Below are 14,891 nucleotides of genomic sequence, written 5' to 3'. Positions count from 1 at the left end.
CAGAGCTGTGCTGCTACAAATTCTGTTCTAGCCTTGTAAGGTTTATGGCCTATGCAGCACACAGGAGAAGCTGATGTTGTTAGGAATTGTAAGAAGTGTAGGAGTGGTGGATGCTTTCCTTTAAAAAGTCAAACCGCTTTCTCAAAATTCCATGCTGTTTCCATTATTTTTTACTGAGGAAATTAAGAAATATTTTATACTGAGGAAATAATTAAAAGAAGCGTGGCAATGTTTTCATATCTGATGTGTTCTCATTTTCTTCTTTATTTACAAGTTTTCTTGTTCAGAGAGTTGGTGATGCCTGTGTTGTACTGCTTATCAGTTGTGACCATTGCTATGCAAGGAAGCAGTTTTGACTCAGAGCTCGTGTTTTGTAACACTTAAATCATTTCTGCTAGATAGTTTGGTCAATATTCCTGTTTCTTTTACCCCCACAGACTACAGACACCATTATAAATTCACTTTCTTGGCATCTGATTATAGTTATCCAGCTACCATTTACTATTTAACTTTCTCTTTTGTTTTATTTGAGAGGGTAAAATTATGCATAGCTGCAGTGCTTTGTGTTATGTTAAATGTAAGGCTGCTTGCACTGAACTGCTGGGGAGATTACAAAATGGATTTGTAATCACACATAGTAGAGAATAGCAGCAGGTGTGAGCTTTGAACAGCCCCATGCGTGGGGTGCTGTTGCATTTAGCCCAGACAAGATATTTGCAAAGCTGCATTGACGGGAGTCCATCTGTTTTTTTTCCTCTGCTTCTCAGTTTTTCTCTGCTCTATTTTGTTTCCTCTCTCAAGGAAGGGACGATTTTTAAAGGACTTTGTGTAGCACAGGAATAGAATTAGGCCAAGCATCTGTGGCCCATTTTTGTGGATGTTTCATACCTGTTGCCTACCTGGAATCATTTCAGCACAGGAACTGCTTGGCTTTGTCATTCTGCTGTGAATGCACTGCTTGCAAGAAGTGGCCAAAAACCGTCCTGCGGTTGTGAAGTTTAATCCAAGATGCAGCTTGCAGAACATCTCTCAGTACTGTGTGGATCAATTATATTTTTTTGTAGTTTGTGCAGCAATAGCTTCCTACATTTAATATATTATAAAGTGGGGCTTTTCTTGGCCAAAATGTGATTAATTGTTTATTGGCTGTGTCTTTAACTGTTGTAGATCATGGCCAACATCTGCACCCTTCCTCCTTTTGGCTTTGATATCTCAAACGTTCACAGCCTGCAAGAGAAGCTACTGCTGGCAGGGCTGGCTGTACTCGTGTTTCCCCCTTTCTCATGCTTGCCCTTGCAGCCCCGTAACAATGTCAGTGCCTTCCAGCTTTTCTCCCCAGTCTGCAGTGGAAGAAACAGCTTTCCTTTGCCTTCTGCTCCTGCAGTTTGGAGTGATCAGTAGAAAAGGAAGCGATATTAAAAATCACAAGGAATATCTGAACTACTATGCAGAATATTGTTTGCCATATATCTTTGTGGCAGGCCTGTCGGATCATTGAATTTATGGGCAAGCAAGGTGGCTGAAAGCACAGTCAGTATTTGCAGTGAAAACACTGTTCAGTTTGTACATGCTTTAAAATGCAGTCCCTCACTGAGAAAATAAAAAAACCACTTCAAGAAGTGAATGAAGAAATACTTTGCATGAGAGGTCAGCCTTTGGTTTTGAATGTAGAATTAAAGGTTTTTAGTGCTCTGTACTCACCTTCTGAAGTATATTCTTATGTAAAAGTTGACTGGATATTTAAAATAGTGATTTTGAGAAAATAATATTTCATTATCTATTACTTCGTTTAATGTGTTTCGTCACATACAAAGTACTTGTTATAATTCTTACTAATGATAACAGGTAAATAACTTCATCATCTTGAATCTTCCCTATATTTTGAGGTGTGTCATGGCTCGTGATTTTATAACATTGGATCTCTAACTTAGCATTGAGCATTAACGGCCATTTGTGTTTCAGACTGTCATTGCCTATAAGGTTGAAGACTGAATTCTACATTTGATACAGTCTACTTAGGCATCTGTTTTCCATATTAAATACTGTCCCAAGCTGTGAGGAAAAAATCAGAATACTGAGGAGTCTTGTTGAAGCATGTAATAAAATTGTGAACCAGTATTCCTGTGGTAACATGATTTAGAATTGAACCTTAAAAATCTTTTCACAGTTTGGCAAGTACGTCCTTTAAGTGGTAATATACAAGTGAGAAACTGTAATTCCTGACCTTGGTGATAAATATCAAAGGCCTTTTTTTAATTATATCCTGCCTTTAGAGAATACTGCTTATTTTGAAACAAGATACTTTATATGTATATCCAAAAGCCAACATATCTGGGTTTCAGCTGAGTTGCCTCTTGGTTTGCCTTGTATACCTACAAAATTCTTGGTGTGCTATTGACTTGTTAAAGAAAAAAAGTGGCAAAGTAGTAACATCGTTTGTGATGCGATTTAAGTCGCTGCAAGTATTTATGCTCTTCCTCATTGCTGTTATTTTAATCTTGATAGGAAAGTAAAAACAAGTGCTGGGAGATTCCAAAGATTGAGTTTCAATAAATAGCCAGTGTCAGGTATTTTTCAAGTTGCCTTGGCCTGCAGAAATGGGTTAGGAAACTTAGAAGAATGCCTTTTCTTTCCAAACGTGGAGATTCAAGGCTGGAAAGAATACAACAATAATAAGAATAACCAGTCTTGGGGTATTCTGTCACTTCTGTTTCCGTCAGAAATGCAGAAAGGAACGGGTATGAAGAATAACAGAGAAAAAAAGCTCAGATTTCAGGATGGTCCTCTTGGCTTAGTGTATTAAGTGAAAGTCCAATAGCTGAAAGTATTTTCTGCTTCCATGAATTGGGTAGCTTACGCAGAATTGCAGCATAGCTAGTGAAGTGCTGTATCGTGTGCTTTACGAGGTGGACTGTAGATTGGAAAGGTCAGGCCTTCACATGGCCATTGCTGTACAGCAGGACCGAACTCAGCGCTGGTTTGTGGCAGCTCAGGTTCCTTCAGAGCTCGCAGAAACCAGCAGAAAGAGGTTGATATACAGCCTGATGATCCTGGCAGCTCCTGCCTGTGACTGACTGGCTTCCGAGGGGAAGATTTCCAGGGCCTTTTTTCCCTGGCTGCTCCTGCTATGTATTAGGAGGAATAAAGTGCTTCATGAAAGCTACTGTGGAGCAATATGCACTTGAGAACACAGGATCTTAACTTATGACTGCCCCACGGCAACAAATGCCAGGTTGTTGGGTTTTTTTCTCAGCTTGAGCGAATACAGATGCTTTTCTGGCGTGTTGTTCTTCCTATGCGATCTCGCCCCAGGCAGAATTCATAACAAGACAACGCTTTAAAGAGAAAAGGAAATGGAAATAAGTATTGGTGTTGCATTCAGTCCTAATTTTAGAATGAGGAAACTTTGTTAGGAATCATTTCTTTGGGCAGATCTTCCATCACAACTTAATAGTGCTGTTATAAATATTTCTGAAGTTCATATTTTGGTTTTTCTGCTGTTCTTCAAGATTTTACGACTAATTGAAATACTCCAACTTAAGATGGGTTTGTTAGAAAGTGTTTTTTGCATTCTCTGTTCGATATCTCTTAGTGAAAACTACTGTGTTCTACCATGTCTGAATACCTCAGTGGTGTTTCTGTGTTAATCTTGTCCTTGAGCTGTGAGCAGTTGTGTTGTTTTTTGTTTTTTTCTTGTAATGAACTATATTGTAATCTATTGATACTGGAATATTTCTCAAGTTTAGAGCTTACAAATCGTACTCAACTGTGTCACCTCAGCTTTTCATGGATTCAGTACATAGTTAACAGAAAATGCTGCAGTTACCTTTATTTTAGAATCTGGAGAATTTAGTTGATATCAGGTAATGTTGATGTAATCCTTGTGATATGGTCATGTCATACAAGATAAAGAGACTTAATTTGGCTTATAGAAGAAAGCTTGGTTAGAAGAAGTGTTTTGTCAAATGAAACTATCAGCTTCAAGATAGGAAGAAAACTGGGTAGTTGTCCCTGTTTCAGACAACTGAATGGGACAGAGCAATAACCAGCAAGAATGTGACTTCATGGGCCACCTTATGAGTTTTAGCTATACTGGTTTTGGCAACTCAGTTTCTCATAGAGTTGGTATTTCAGGTCTATCTGTTGCATTTTGGAAAGTTTCAGGATTCTCAGTGAGCAGAAATGAAAATGGTTGAGACGCAGAAAAAAGAGAGGAAAAGCAAAGACTCCTTTTGTAAATAGTTTTATTTTATCATCTGCTGTGTTGAGGCTGCAGTTGTATGTGCACATTTAACGTCATTTTTATCACCTTTTATAAATGAAGTAGCGATATTTGTACAGGAAGTTTTTTTGATTGTTTTTAAACGGTCTTCAGTGTCATGTTAAAAATACTAGAGGTCTGTGAAACTCAAGTTTAAAATGACATTCTTAAACGATGTCGTGCATATGCAGAATGCCATTAAATATCAAGTTGTTTCTACTAACCATCTTATGTTTCATATGCTTTCTCAGCTATAGACATTCTTCCCCTGTATACCCAGGGATTTTTTTTAAATAAGCTTCTCTTGAGATGAATGCATGTAAATAACATTGGAGGGAGTATTTCTACTCTACTGCATTATTGAGCCATTGCCACACATGGATGCATAGAGGAATGTATACAGATGATCATGAAGAAATATATCTACATTCAGTTCCTGTTCTCCTGTTTAGCACCTGTACATTGAGCTTACCTGCTCTTTGTGGTATAGGTTCTGCCACTTTCATGGAAGTTAATACCTTGCTGTTCCATATAAATGATGCTAATTGTGCATATAAGAGCAGGAGTTATCAAGAATGAGAAATGTTGGCAGAAATCTGATGCTTAATGTCTATCACAGCTGTTGTAATCACAGCCAGGCTTTATTGTAATCTTGGGATTAAAAAAAGTCTTAATATTTTTCCTGATTTAGTCCTATATTCTCCAACACTCTTAAAAACGAAGCTTTTGAGAATCTGCGCTACTAGAATTGAGGTTGCTGGTGTAGAAACTGAGAAACCACAATGAAAGCAACATTTTTGTTAGGTAAGAATACAGATCTTAATAGCAGGCTTTCACTAGAGAATTGCCTTCACTTAATGCTTTGCATTTACAATGGCCTGAGTCTCTAGGTTTGCTACTATGAGGTTTGCTAGTATCTGAGGGTGTGGAGTAATTCTCTATATAAGATGCTCAGCACAGTGCAGAATCAGGTCAGTAATGCGTCTTCACTGTCATGAAACAAACCCCAGATTGCATCTATGGAGAAGGTAAATTAGTCTTAATGCGTTCAGCATTGACTTGTATAGTAATAATTGTAAAAAATTTAAAAAGGCTTTCATGTAGAAGTGAATGGATTACTCTGCATTGCCTTTATTGGAAATGAGGGGAAAAAACCTGAAATTTGGTGATGAAATTGTTGCTTAAAGCATTCAGGAGATGAAATAAGCTTGCTGTTTAGGCTGCGTGTGGTTAGTCTCACTTGGACACACTTAGAGCAATTACTTTTTTTTGGTATGTTAACCTCTCTAACCAATGGTTGTGTGAATGAAATTACTTAAGAACTTTATTATTTGAAGGATCAGACAGAGTTCTTCAGCATGGCTCACTGGATTAAAAGGCTTTGGGTTTTGGGTTCCGGTGTTTTGGTTGTTTTGTTTTGTTTTGTTTTTTCAGATAACTGTTAGGAGCTTATAATCCGCAGGATTAAACGTTTCTGCACTGCGCGATGTTGGCAGCAGCCATCTTCCCCGACCTGAGCAGTCACTGCATCCTGAGCTTTTAGCTATTGTTTCACACCTGGGCGGTGATCTGCCTGCAGTGATGGTCCTGCTCTTTGATCTGTGCGTTCAGAAAGTGATGGTTTTGTGACACAGGATGTTAATACTCTAGTCTGACTTGAATGAGCTTTAACTATGAAGTCTGATATTAATCCTAACTGCCACACTTGAAAGCTGAGAACTCTGAGAAATATCCTCGTGTAAGTGCTTGAGTTCACGTGAACGAAACTGTTTGTAGCCATCCTTCATGCCATTGACAGCTGGACCTGTTCTGGCCCCCACAGGCTGACAAATGAATGTGCTTGTTGAACCCTTAAGTCTTCTGTTAAGCCCCAGAGCAGACTGGGGAAAAGAGCTGAGCGTCTGCAGAGGGGACGTCGTTCTTTGTCTCTCTCCCCATTGCTACCTGTCCAAAGCTGGGAGGTGGCTTTGCTGTTGCCCTCGTGTAGCACGAGGATGGTGGGTTGACTGCACCTGAATGAGGATGATGTGCCCCATATCTAACATGGTGTCCATTTCAAAGGGCACTTACTTCCTTTTGCTCTTACTGTCCCTTTGAAGGATACAGCAAATAGTTTGGAAGTCTAACGAAAGCAAAAAAAAAAAAAAAAAAAAAAAAAAAAAAAAAGTTGTTGAATAAGGATGTAGGACATTTATTCAAATAGTAGTCCTTAATTTTTATTTATTTATTTTTTTTTTTTAGCCCCTGATACTTTTTCTCAGTTTCTCATATCACTCATAGGATGTGATGTAGGTAAACTAATGGGAAATAGCAATGCAAAGGGATGCTAGTTTAGGGGTGTATGTATCAATCCAATCAGATAATCCTTATTAAAGTAAGGGAGCACCCTCTAGATGCCTACAGCTAAGTACCCTGAAGATTGATAGCTTGCTCTGGGAAGAGAGTCCTTTGTTTTCTTAACACTGAAAAACTTGAAGCCATTGATTTCCTCTGGAGTTTGAGCCTTATGACAAAAGAAAATTAAGGGAAGAGCCAGTGACTGCTATTTGAGTAGATGCTGAGGGGTGCCTCTCTGTGAGGAGACAAAAATGAGTTGGGATTTCATAGCCAGCACAGGGCCGGTTCATGTTGTATGCTGCTCTGAATTGGTTACAAACTGAGCTGTTGGATGCTGGTGTGTTTTACTCTTGTTCTACTGAATCATGCACTAAGGGAACAGACAGCCTTCTGAAGTACCTTAAGAGTGTTTTTCTCTAAGGACTTCCTAAAATTTAATTAATATTATTAGTGGGGAGGCAATATTTGATCTGAGTACTGGGAAGCATGCTTGTAGAAGCTGCTCAGCTTGCTGTCACGTATAACCAAAACAGTTTCAGTTCACTAGAACAATATTTTGGGGAAGAACACTCACATATGCTGGGAGCCATGCAGTGCAGCCAAGTTAAAGGCACTGGCATTTTTGGAAATTGCTTAGATTTCTGTGTTTGATTTCTTATGTGTAATATTAATTCAGCATTCACTTCACATTGGTATGATTTAGGATAGGAATTTCTATTACTGTTTTGACCAAGTATGTATTGCTAGGTTATATCATGTTCTAATGCTTTACAAATACCAACTGGTCTTCTTGCAGGAAGTTTCACCAAGATTTATTTTGTTTCCAAGAGGCATAATATCTTCCTGAGTCCCTGAAAGAATGAACAAGAGAAAATACAGCTTTTCTGCAAAATATTGTTTTTAGATTTGTTACACTTCACCTTTTTCATAGAATTTGAAGAATCTGTAATAAATAAAGAGAAATAACACCTTCTCATTGTGGCACTAATCACTTTAGCAGATAAATCACCCTAATAAGCAGTGGTGAATTATACTTCATAATGCGTTCGGTATTCTATTAGAAAACAAATGTAAGCCTTCCTATATTAAAAATGTAGCAAGTGTTCTCTAAAAACTGGCATTAAACTATTTTCTTACTTTTATTTGTGAAAATGAAGCTGATATAACTTGTGGCTTGAGAAAACTGAGCAAAAACTGTGCAGCAGGCATTCCCATGTTCCTTCTTGGGGTTGCATGTCTGTGCAAATTATGGACAGCTTTGAGGGAATGACCTTTTAAGTTATTCACCTCTAAACGATAAATATTTATTTTAAATGCGTGTTTAGAACTGCACTGTGGTTGATCTAGTATGGGAGGAAACAGTTCTTTTTAATAACATCTTTAAAAGCTTAAAACAGAATGTGTACTTAAGATCACCTGCTGTGATGATAGACTTCTCTTGAATGGCATTAAGTAAAACCTGGACTGTAATTAAAACTTATCTCCTATGGACAACTGAGTTTTTACCTATATTTTAAATCCGTTAATGAGGGGAAAAGTAATGGTGTTTCATTTAATGCAGTGAATTACACTGCTAGAGCTGGATTATGGTTTCATGTAGCTGTAAAAGGCAAGAAGGAAGGAAGGGCACGTTGACTGGGAGTTTACATGTTAAGTAACTGTTTCTTGAGCATGAGGGACAACATTTATTCTCCTCTACCACTTCTAATAATTGTTCAGTGTCTCATTATAATAGCCATGATGTGCTGTCTCTGGTGTGAGATAATCTATTTCTTGGTGGTTGAATCCTTTGTGTTTTCTGAACTGTGTTATAGGAAAGGAGCAAAAGAAGTAGTATAGAGAAAAGAAGGAGTTCCAGCACTGAGGCACACAAGCTGCTGGAGGGAAAAATATAATAAAAAAATGATACTCCATTCTAACCCACAACAATGAGTGTTCTTGGAAACCTTTTAGATATCTAACATCTTCATCTGGTCCTCAGTTGTCAAATTGTGTGTCAGAATGCACGTTAGTTTTTTAGTAATTAGCACGTGGCATCTTGTCTCTTACTGTTTGCAGGACAAATTGTTTTAGCTATCTAAAACCTTTAGTGATCTCTGAAGCATGTGGGACTTTTCCTAGCAACGGAGATGTTTCTTTTGAATGATAGTTTCACGTTCACGTTGCCTGTTACTTTCCCTTTTCAGTGAGGGGCACTTTCAGTTAACTGATAGTTACAACTTCAATCATGATGTAAAATACATAGGTTGCTCCAGTAGTAATGTCTCCCATTTATTTGATGGAAACTTCAACAGAGCACAATAACAGTGTTTGATAAAGCAAATTCACAGCTACAAAATACTAATTTTCAGCATAGGCACCACCATTTTTTTTTGTGGTTAGCTACTAATTTTTTCAAGTGTATTTACTCATGTTATTTTTCTACAGTATAAATAGAGGGAGTGCAGCTAATATTTCAACTAACATTTATTTGAAAATTTTTATTCGTTTGTCTTAGCATTTTTAAAGTGTTTTCCACTGTAGTTTTCTGGGAAGATAATCTGCAGGCTGCTCGATATGCAGGAGAGATGAAACATTATTTCCTTATTTTCTGCAGGAGCACCTGTCACTAAAAAAGTACATTGTGGATATCGTGGTTGAGACTACTGTTCCTGTGGAGCCATTGAAAGACGGAGAGGAGAAGCAAAAAACTAAAAAGAAAGCCAAAAAGTTAAAAGCACGGATGAACTCCAGGTAGTAAAGCTTTGTTTGTTTGGGGTTGGTTTTTGTTTGTTTGCTTGGTTTTAAATTTTGTTCTGAACTTTACTTTTTGTCCTTTGCTATCAGTGCCACGGAGGGCTGAAACGAAATTTAAATTATTTGCTTTGAGTGTGTCCTGAAAATAATACTGATGAGCCTAATTTATGGCCACTTTCTCTGATTGAGAAGGAAAACTGAATATCGATCTGGAGCCCTTTGGTTTCACCTGTTAAGAGCTTTTCTCATAATTGGATGCCAGTGCCCTGCCAAAACTGTAGCCTCTTCTAGCATACAATAGCATGTTTAAATTTGTGTAAACCTTGCCTATTTTTCTTTCGGGCTATTGATTTTTAAATGAAGTATCAAAGAAAATCAATAGTAATCAACAAATAGAAGTCAGCCTGCTGTGGCGTCAAATCTCCTGACTAAATTTAATCATTTTTTTTTTTTTGTTGCCTGTCACAACAAGAAGAAAGATTAAAATATCTCAGAATGGAAAGGGAGTTGTTAAAGTTGCAATTTGTTATTAGCTGAAAAGGTGACATCTCCAAGTGGGTGAGATATGCAGGATGGCATTATAGCGTGTACTGCAGCGTCAATCTTCATAGCTGAACAGATCCTGGCTGAAGATCCTACTTAATGTTATAATGTATTTTTACATTTATCTCTGAAAAATACTCAGATGGTGAAATAAACTGTTTCTTTGTCATGTTTTTAATTAAAGAAGGGCTGCAGATTAGAGGAAAAACAGCTGGCTACATTTTTACATCTGCAGTGAAAGTGAGACTTTGTATTAGCTTGTAACTGTTAATAATAATAATGGCATGTTAGTCTTCAAAAAGACAATAATTTTACATTTTTTAATCATTTCTTCTTGTTCCATGGATGAGCAAATCCACTGTCTGAATGTTACATAGGAGGACACTGATGGAATTGGGTGACCTATTCTCACAAGCTTCTGATTGGTCAGGATGGATTTTCATTCATGTTACCTGTTGAATTAATGCAGTTACTGAGTCTGATTTTAATCCTGTCTCAAGAGCTCCTTCTGCCAAATTTAGTCTGAGGTTTGTTAAGAGCTAAGGGTAAATTATATGAAATAATAACTTGTCGTTGGCACTAATTGGTGAAGAGGTTTTTCAGAACGTTTTGAATTCTGGTGTTTCAGACTGCTGGGTGAGTCAGCAAAGCCATCACCGAGAATTCTAATTAAGGCAGACTGATGGGAGCATCATTTCACAGAAGTGATATACTAATGAAAAATGGTGGAAGTTTCAAAATCTAGGAGGAGTAGAATTGGAAAGACACGAAATGCACACTTAAGATTGTTTTTAATTGAGTTACAAGGGAAAAAAAGAAAGTGATTACACATTTTGTTGAGATTGCTGTCCATGAAGGTAACGGAAGCTAAATCCACAATTTCACTTGAAACTTTTGGTGTTAACCCAAAAGGCTTGCTAATAAGGATGTGCAGTGGTAGAAAGAAACAAAGGTTGTTCTGGGGAATTTCAAACAAAAAGCTGATGAGGGAAAAAAATTGCCATTTAGGAGGTGAATTGTAGCCATGCGTAACTTGGCTGCCTTCTACGGTTGAGTGATAGGTGTGGTAAGGGCAGCTGGTGCCTGGACATCCCAAATTGTAGGCTTATTAATGGGGAGGTTTTCCATAAAAAGAGAATGATAGAGGATTATGGTATGTTACCTTGCACTGGTGCAGCCTCACTTCAAGCACAGTGTGCAGTCTTGGACACCACGATACGAGAACATGAAACTAACAGTGGGTATCCAAAGGAGGGCTATGGAGATGGTGAAGGACATGGGGGAAGAGGTGAGGAGTGATGGAGATCCCAGTTTGCTCAGCCCAGAGCAGAGGCTTAAAGGAATGGCATGGAGCTGTGTCAGGGCAGGGCCAGGTGGGGGTTAGGGAAAGGCTTTGCCCTAGAGAATGGATGGCATGGAACAGGCTGCCCAGGGCAGTGGGCACAGCCCCAAGCTGCCAGGGTTTTAGATGCACAGCTGGAATTTTGGATGATCCTGTGCTGGAGACAGGAGTTGGACTCGGTGATCTCTGTGGGCGCGTGCTGCCTTGGAATTTTCTGTGATTGCTAAAGCAATTAAAGTAACAATCTCAGAATTATGATATGAAATGCTGAGTGAAATATTTCGGCTCTGTCTGCTATGTTTCTTCCCAGCAATCTGGACAGTGACTGGGAGTTGGGAGTTGCACATAGTTGGGAGTTACAGTACAAACTCAGCTCAGAACTGGAAGCCTGTAGTAATCAATTTACTGGGAGCAGTTATCCATAAAGCTGTGTTTTAACACATATTTGCAACTGTCCCTCTTCTCTGAAATATAAGAAATAATGGTACTAAACTCTGCTCTATCTGAAGACTTGAAATTACACATTTCATACATTCATTTTAGATTCTAAGAAGCTGTGATATTTTAAAGGGAAAGAAATAAGTAACTGCATTAAAATAGGTTCCTGCTGCTCTCCTGAGCTCCTTGCTCCTAAATCAATGTAACAATATGAAAGCTACGAGGGGCAAAGGTGAATGAGGGGACAAATTGTGATCAGTGGGTTATTAGATATGTTGAGAAGTTTTGTTAGTCTTATTAATAATATTTATAACCCTTCGCTGTTAAACTGGTGCTGTAGTAACACGTGATATATGGCTAAATAAATTATCTCTGTTTCACACGTGCATGCTGCTGTGAGAACGCTTCAATGCCCACGTGGCAAACAGGCCTGATGAAAGCTAACATCCAGCAACAGAGCTGTAGTTACCAAGGAGGAAGCACACACAGTAGGGATGTGCTTTGCAATGGATTGAAGGCGCTCCAGTCATGTTCATTTGGTAATAGATATTTCAGGTGATCATTCATATTTGACTGACTCATCTGTACGAAACTCAAAGCTAAAATATGTTGTTTCTGGCTAAGAGACAGGGAAGAAGGCAAAAGGTTAATAAGGGAATCTCACCTTCATGTTTAATACTAAATTCAGTTGTGATTAATAGCTTTATTAATGATCCACAAATCAGAACTAGTTCTGATGTAACAGTATTTGTATGTGACACAAGTTGTTTTGGTTAAGCAAGCTGAGGGAAAAATCTTTGAAAAATGTGATCCGCTTGGGTGAAGAAAAAGCAGAGAAATGTGGAGTAGATGCATTTGAGAGAAATACTGAAACTTTCAGGCGTTAAACAAGATATCTAAACTCTAGAAAGAGAAGGAGTGTTATTTACAGGTTAGTAAAGACCTTTAACGGTTGTATTTACAATCACAATCAAAATTTCACTTTGTTGTTACGTTGATTTTATTTTCAGTAACTTAGAACATTCTAGCTCAGAGGATCTTGGGTAGAACACAGGAAAAGATTACAGGAGTAATAATTAAAGAAAGCTGTCATGAAGAGAAGTTTAAAAGAATGGGGTTGTTTAGGAAGCTGTGAGAAAAGACCTATTAAGGTAGTAAATGAAGTAATAAGATAGTAATTAAGGCTTTGGAATTTGTAGGAATTAAAGCTTTACTGGATTGTTTTTTGCAGCGTAGCAGTAAGACACATTTCCCATTGGAATCCATGATCAAAATCTTACACTTGAGGAGTGAACAGCAGGACATCTGTAAAAACAGAAGTACAAAATATCAGCAGTCAGTGTGCAGAAACTTTGGAAATCAACGCAAAACACTATGGGTGGAAGTTGCCCTGAGACAAATGTTTTCTATTTCTGTCTTGAGGGACTTCTGGCACCTTCCTTTGGGGCTTCCTATAGGCACTATTGATAGAGACAAATCATGTATTTAATCAGGGGTTCATCCAGCATGCTCAAAGTTGAGCACCTGTGAATAGCTTTCCAGCCATGAGCGGGGTGGTAGTTGTTCATCTGAGAGCAGAACGCCAAGGGAATGGAACTGCACTCCATGGAGTCCCTCTTGGTCTGTGTTGCATCTTTGAGGTCTTCCTTTAGGAGGTGAGAGAGCAACTTTAACAGACCGTGTATTTTTTAACAGCCAGATGATTTTGCTGTCTGCTGAATGTTTCTTCACAGGGCTCTGTCTCTGAGGATGTAATTTTTCTGTGGCCCTGGAGTGCGTGGTTTGGCTTTCCTTTGGGTACAGCCAAATGTTAGAAAATCTGGCAGGGCTACCAGTGCAAATCCAGTGCTGGTTGATGAGCTAGAGATAATTTTCACCTGCTAGCTTAGACTGGTTGCAATCAGAACAAGTGGTGAAAAAGCAGTCTTGTCTCTGTCTTCCTGCTCCTCGGTGTATGGCCAATATGAATACTTTCAAGCATCTAAATAGGTATGTGTTTACAGGTCGTATTTTTGTTTCCAACAGCTGTTAGTGTTTACATTCTGTGCTGTAATCTTAGCAGGATTCACAATGTCACAAAATAGTTATTAGTTTCATTAAAAATTCTCCTGTATCTGTAGATGAACAAAATACTTACATTATGTCTGCTGTACTTTTACGATATGCACCACCTGTCTAAATTACTAATGATTTCATTGAATGGGGTAATTTTACAGTGAGATATGCTTCTACAAGTTCTTTTTCTATTATCATATACATTGCTTGTAACATTTGTCACTGTTTTGAAAGTCAATTAAATCCACCACTTGTGTACTGATGTTACACTAAAATAATAATAAAGAAGTAACAGTGGCCAGTAGTTAAACATCTGAATGGATTATGACAACGCAGAGTTGTCAAAAATGGCATAACTATGAAACAGAAGAAAAATGGAAAGGTTAGAATTATCTTGCTGGTGTTGCATAATGCATGCTTAAGGCAACAATTGATAAATGATTACTATTTTTTCCTCCAGGGCAAAGGAATATGAGAGTTTGATGGAAGCAAAAAATACCATCTCTGATTCCCCGTTTAAAGCCAAGTAAGCATTTAATTTTTTTTATATATTTTTTTTAGAATTTTTTCTTTCTGTAGCAGAAATGCTTCTGAAATTTCCAGTGGAGCAGGTGTGGTAAGGCTCCTGCTCAGTGCAGGGCATACTGTCATCTTGAATTACAGATCATTTCCTAATACAAAAGGTCAGACCTTACAAATGCCTTTCTTTCTGAAATTGTTGTATCTCTTAAACCATGTAAGATGCAATAAAAAGAGAATGTAAGCTTATCTGTTTTTTACCTGGGAGCAAGAAGGTTCCAGCTTTGCACTTCAAGACTGATTGTGAAAATTCTGGACCTAAAGGACCGAAAAGTGTATGTGTTGCTTCCCTTTGATCAGAAATAAAGGTTCATAGAGGGAAGCCACACATATTTTAATGCACAGATGTCTTAATCTGGCATTGAGCTTTGTAAAGAGTGCCCTTTTATTGCCTAGGTCAAGGCACAGATGAAAGCAGTGGATGGTAAGATTAAAACAAGCAATTACCACTGATAAATTTTTCCTACTTTGTTTGAAACTGAAAATGAATCAGCTTTTTGTCTGCTCCCATTGAAACTGCTCGTTGTATGACGTAAAATGTTTCAATTCTAAAATGTTTTTGACAAGATCTCTCACCAGAGGTTTTAAAGGAATCCATAT

General features: G+C 38.1%; 1 protein-coding gene across 2 annotated transcripts in view; it reads left to right on the top strand.

Annotated features, from left to right (window-relative positions):
- Positions 1-14,891, top strand: part of SCAPER (S-phase cyclin A associated protein in the ER) — a 120,218-nt gene that overhangs the window by 28,644 nt on the left and 76,683 nt on the right. For both annotated transcript variants that reach the window (XM_079540744.1, XM_079540743.1), the window contains exons 16-17: positions 9,195-9,331; positions 14,173-14,238. In XM_079540744.1, coding sequence (XP_079396870.1) covers positions 9,195-9,331; positions 14,173-14,238 — 203 coding nt within the window. The remainder of the gene's footprint in view (positions 1-9,194; positions 9,332-14,172; positions 14,239-14,891) is intronic.

The sequence above is a fragment of the Tetrao urogallus genome (genome assembly GCF_951394365.1).
Source record: "Tetrao urogallus genome assembly, chromosome: 11".
Lineage (NCBI taxonomy): Eukaryota > Metazoa > Chordata > Aves > Galliformes > Phasianidae > Tetrao > Tetrao urogallus.
Note: the sequence above shows the minus strand (reverse complement) of the source record. Positions and strands in the feature narration are given on the sequence as shown.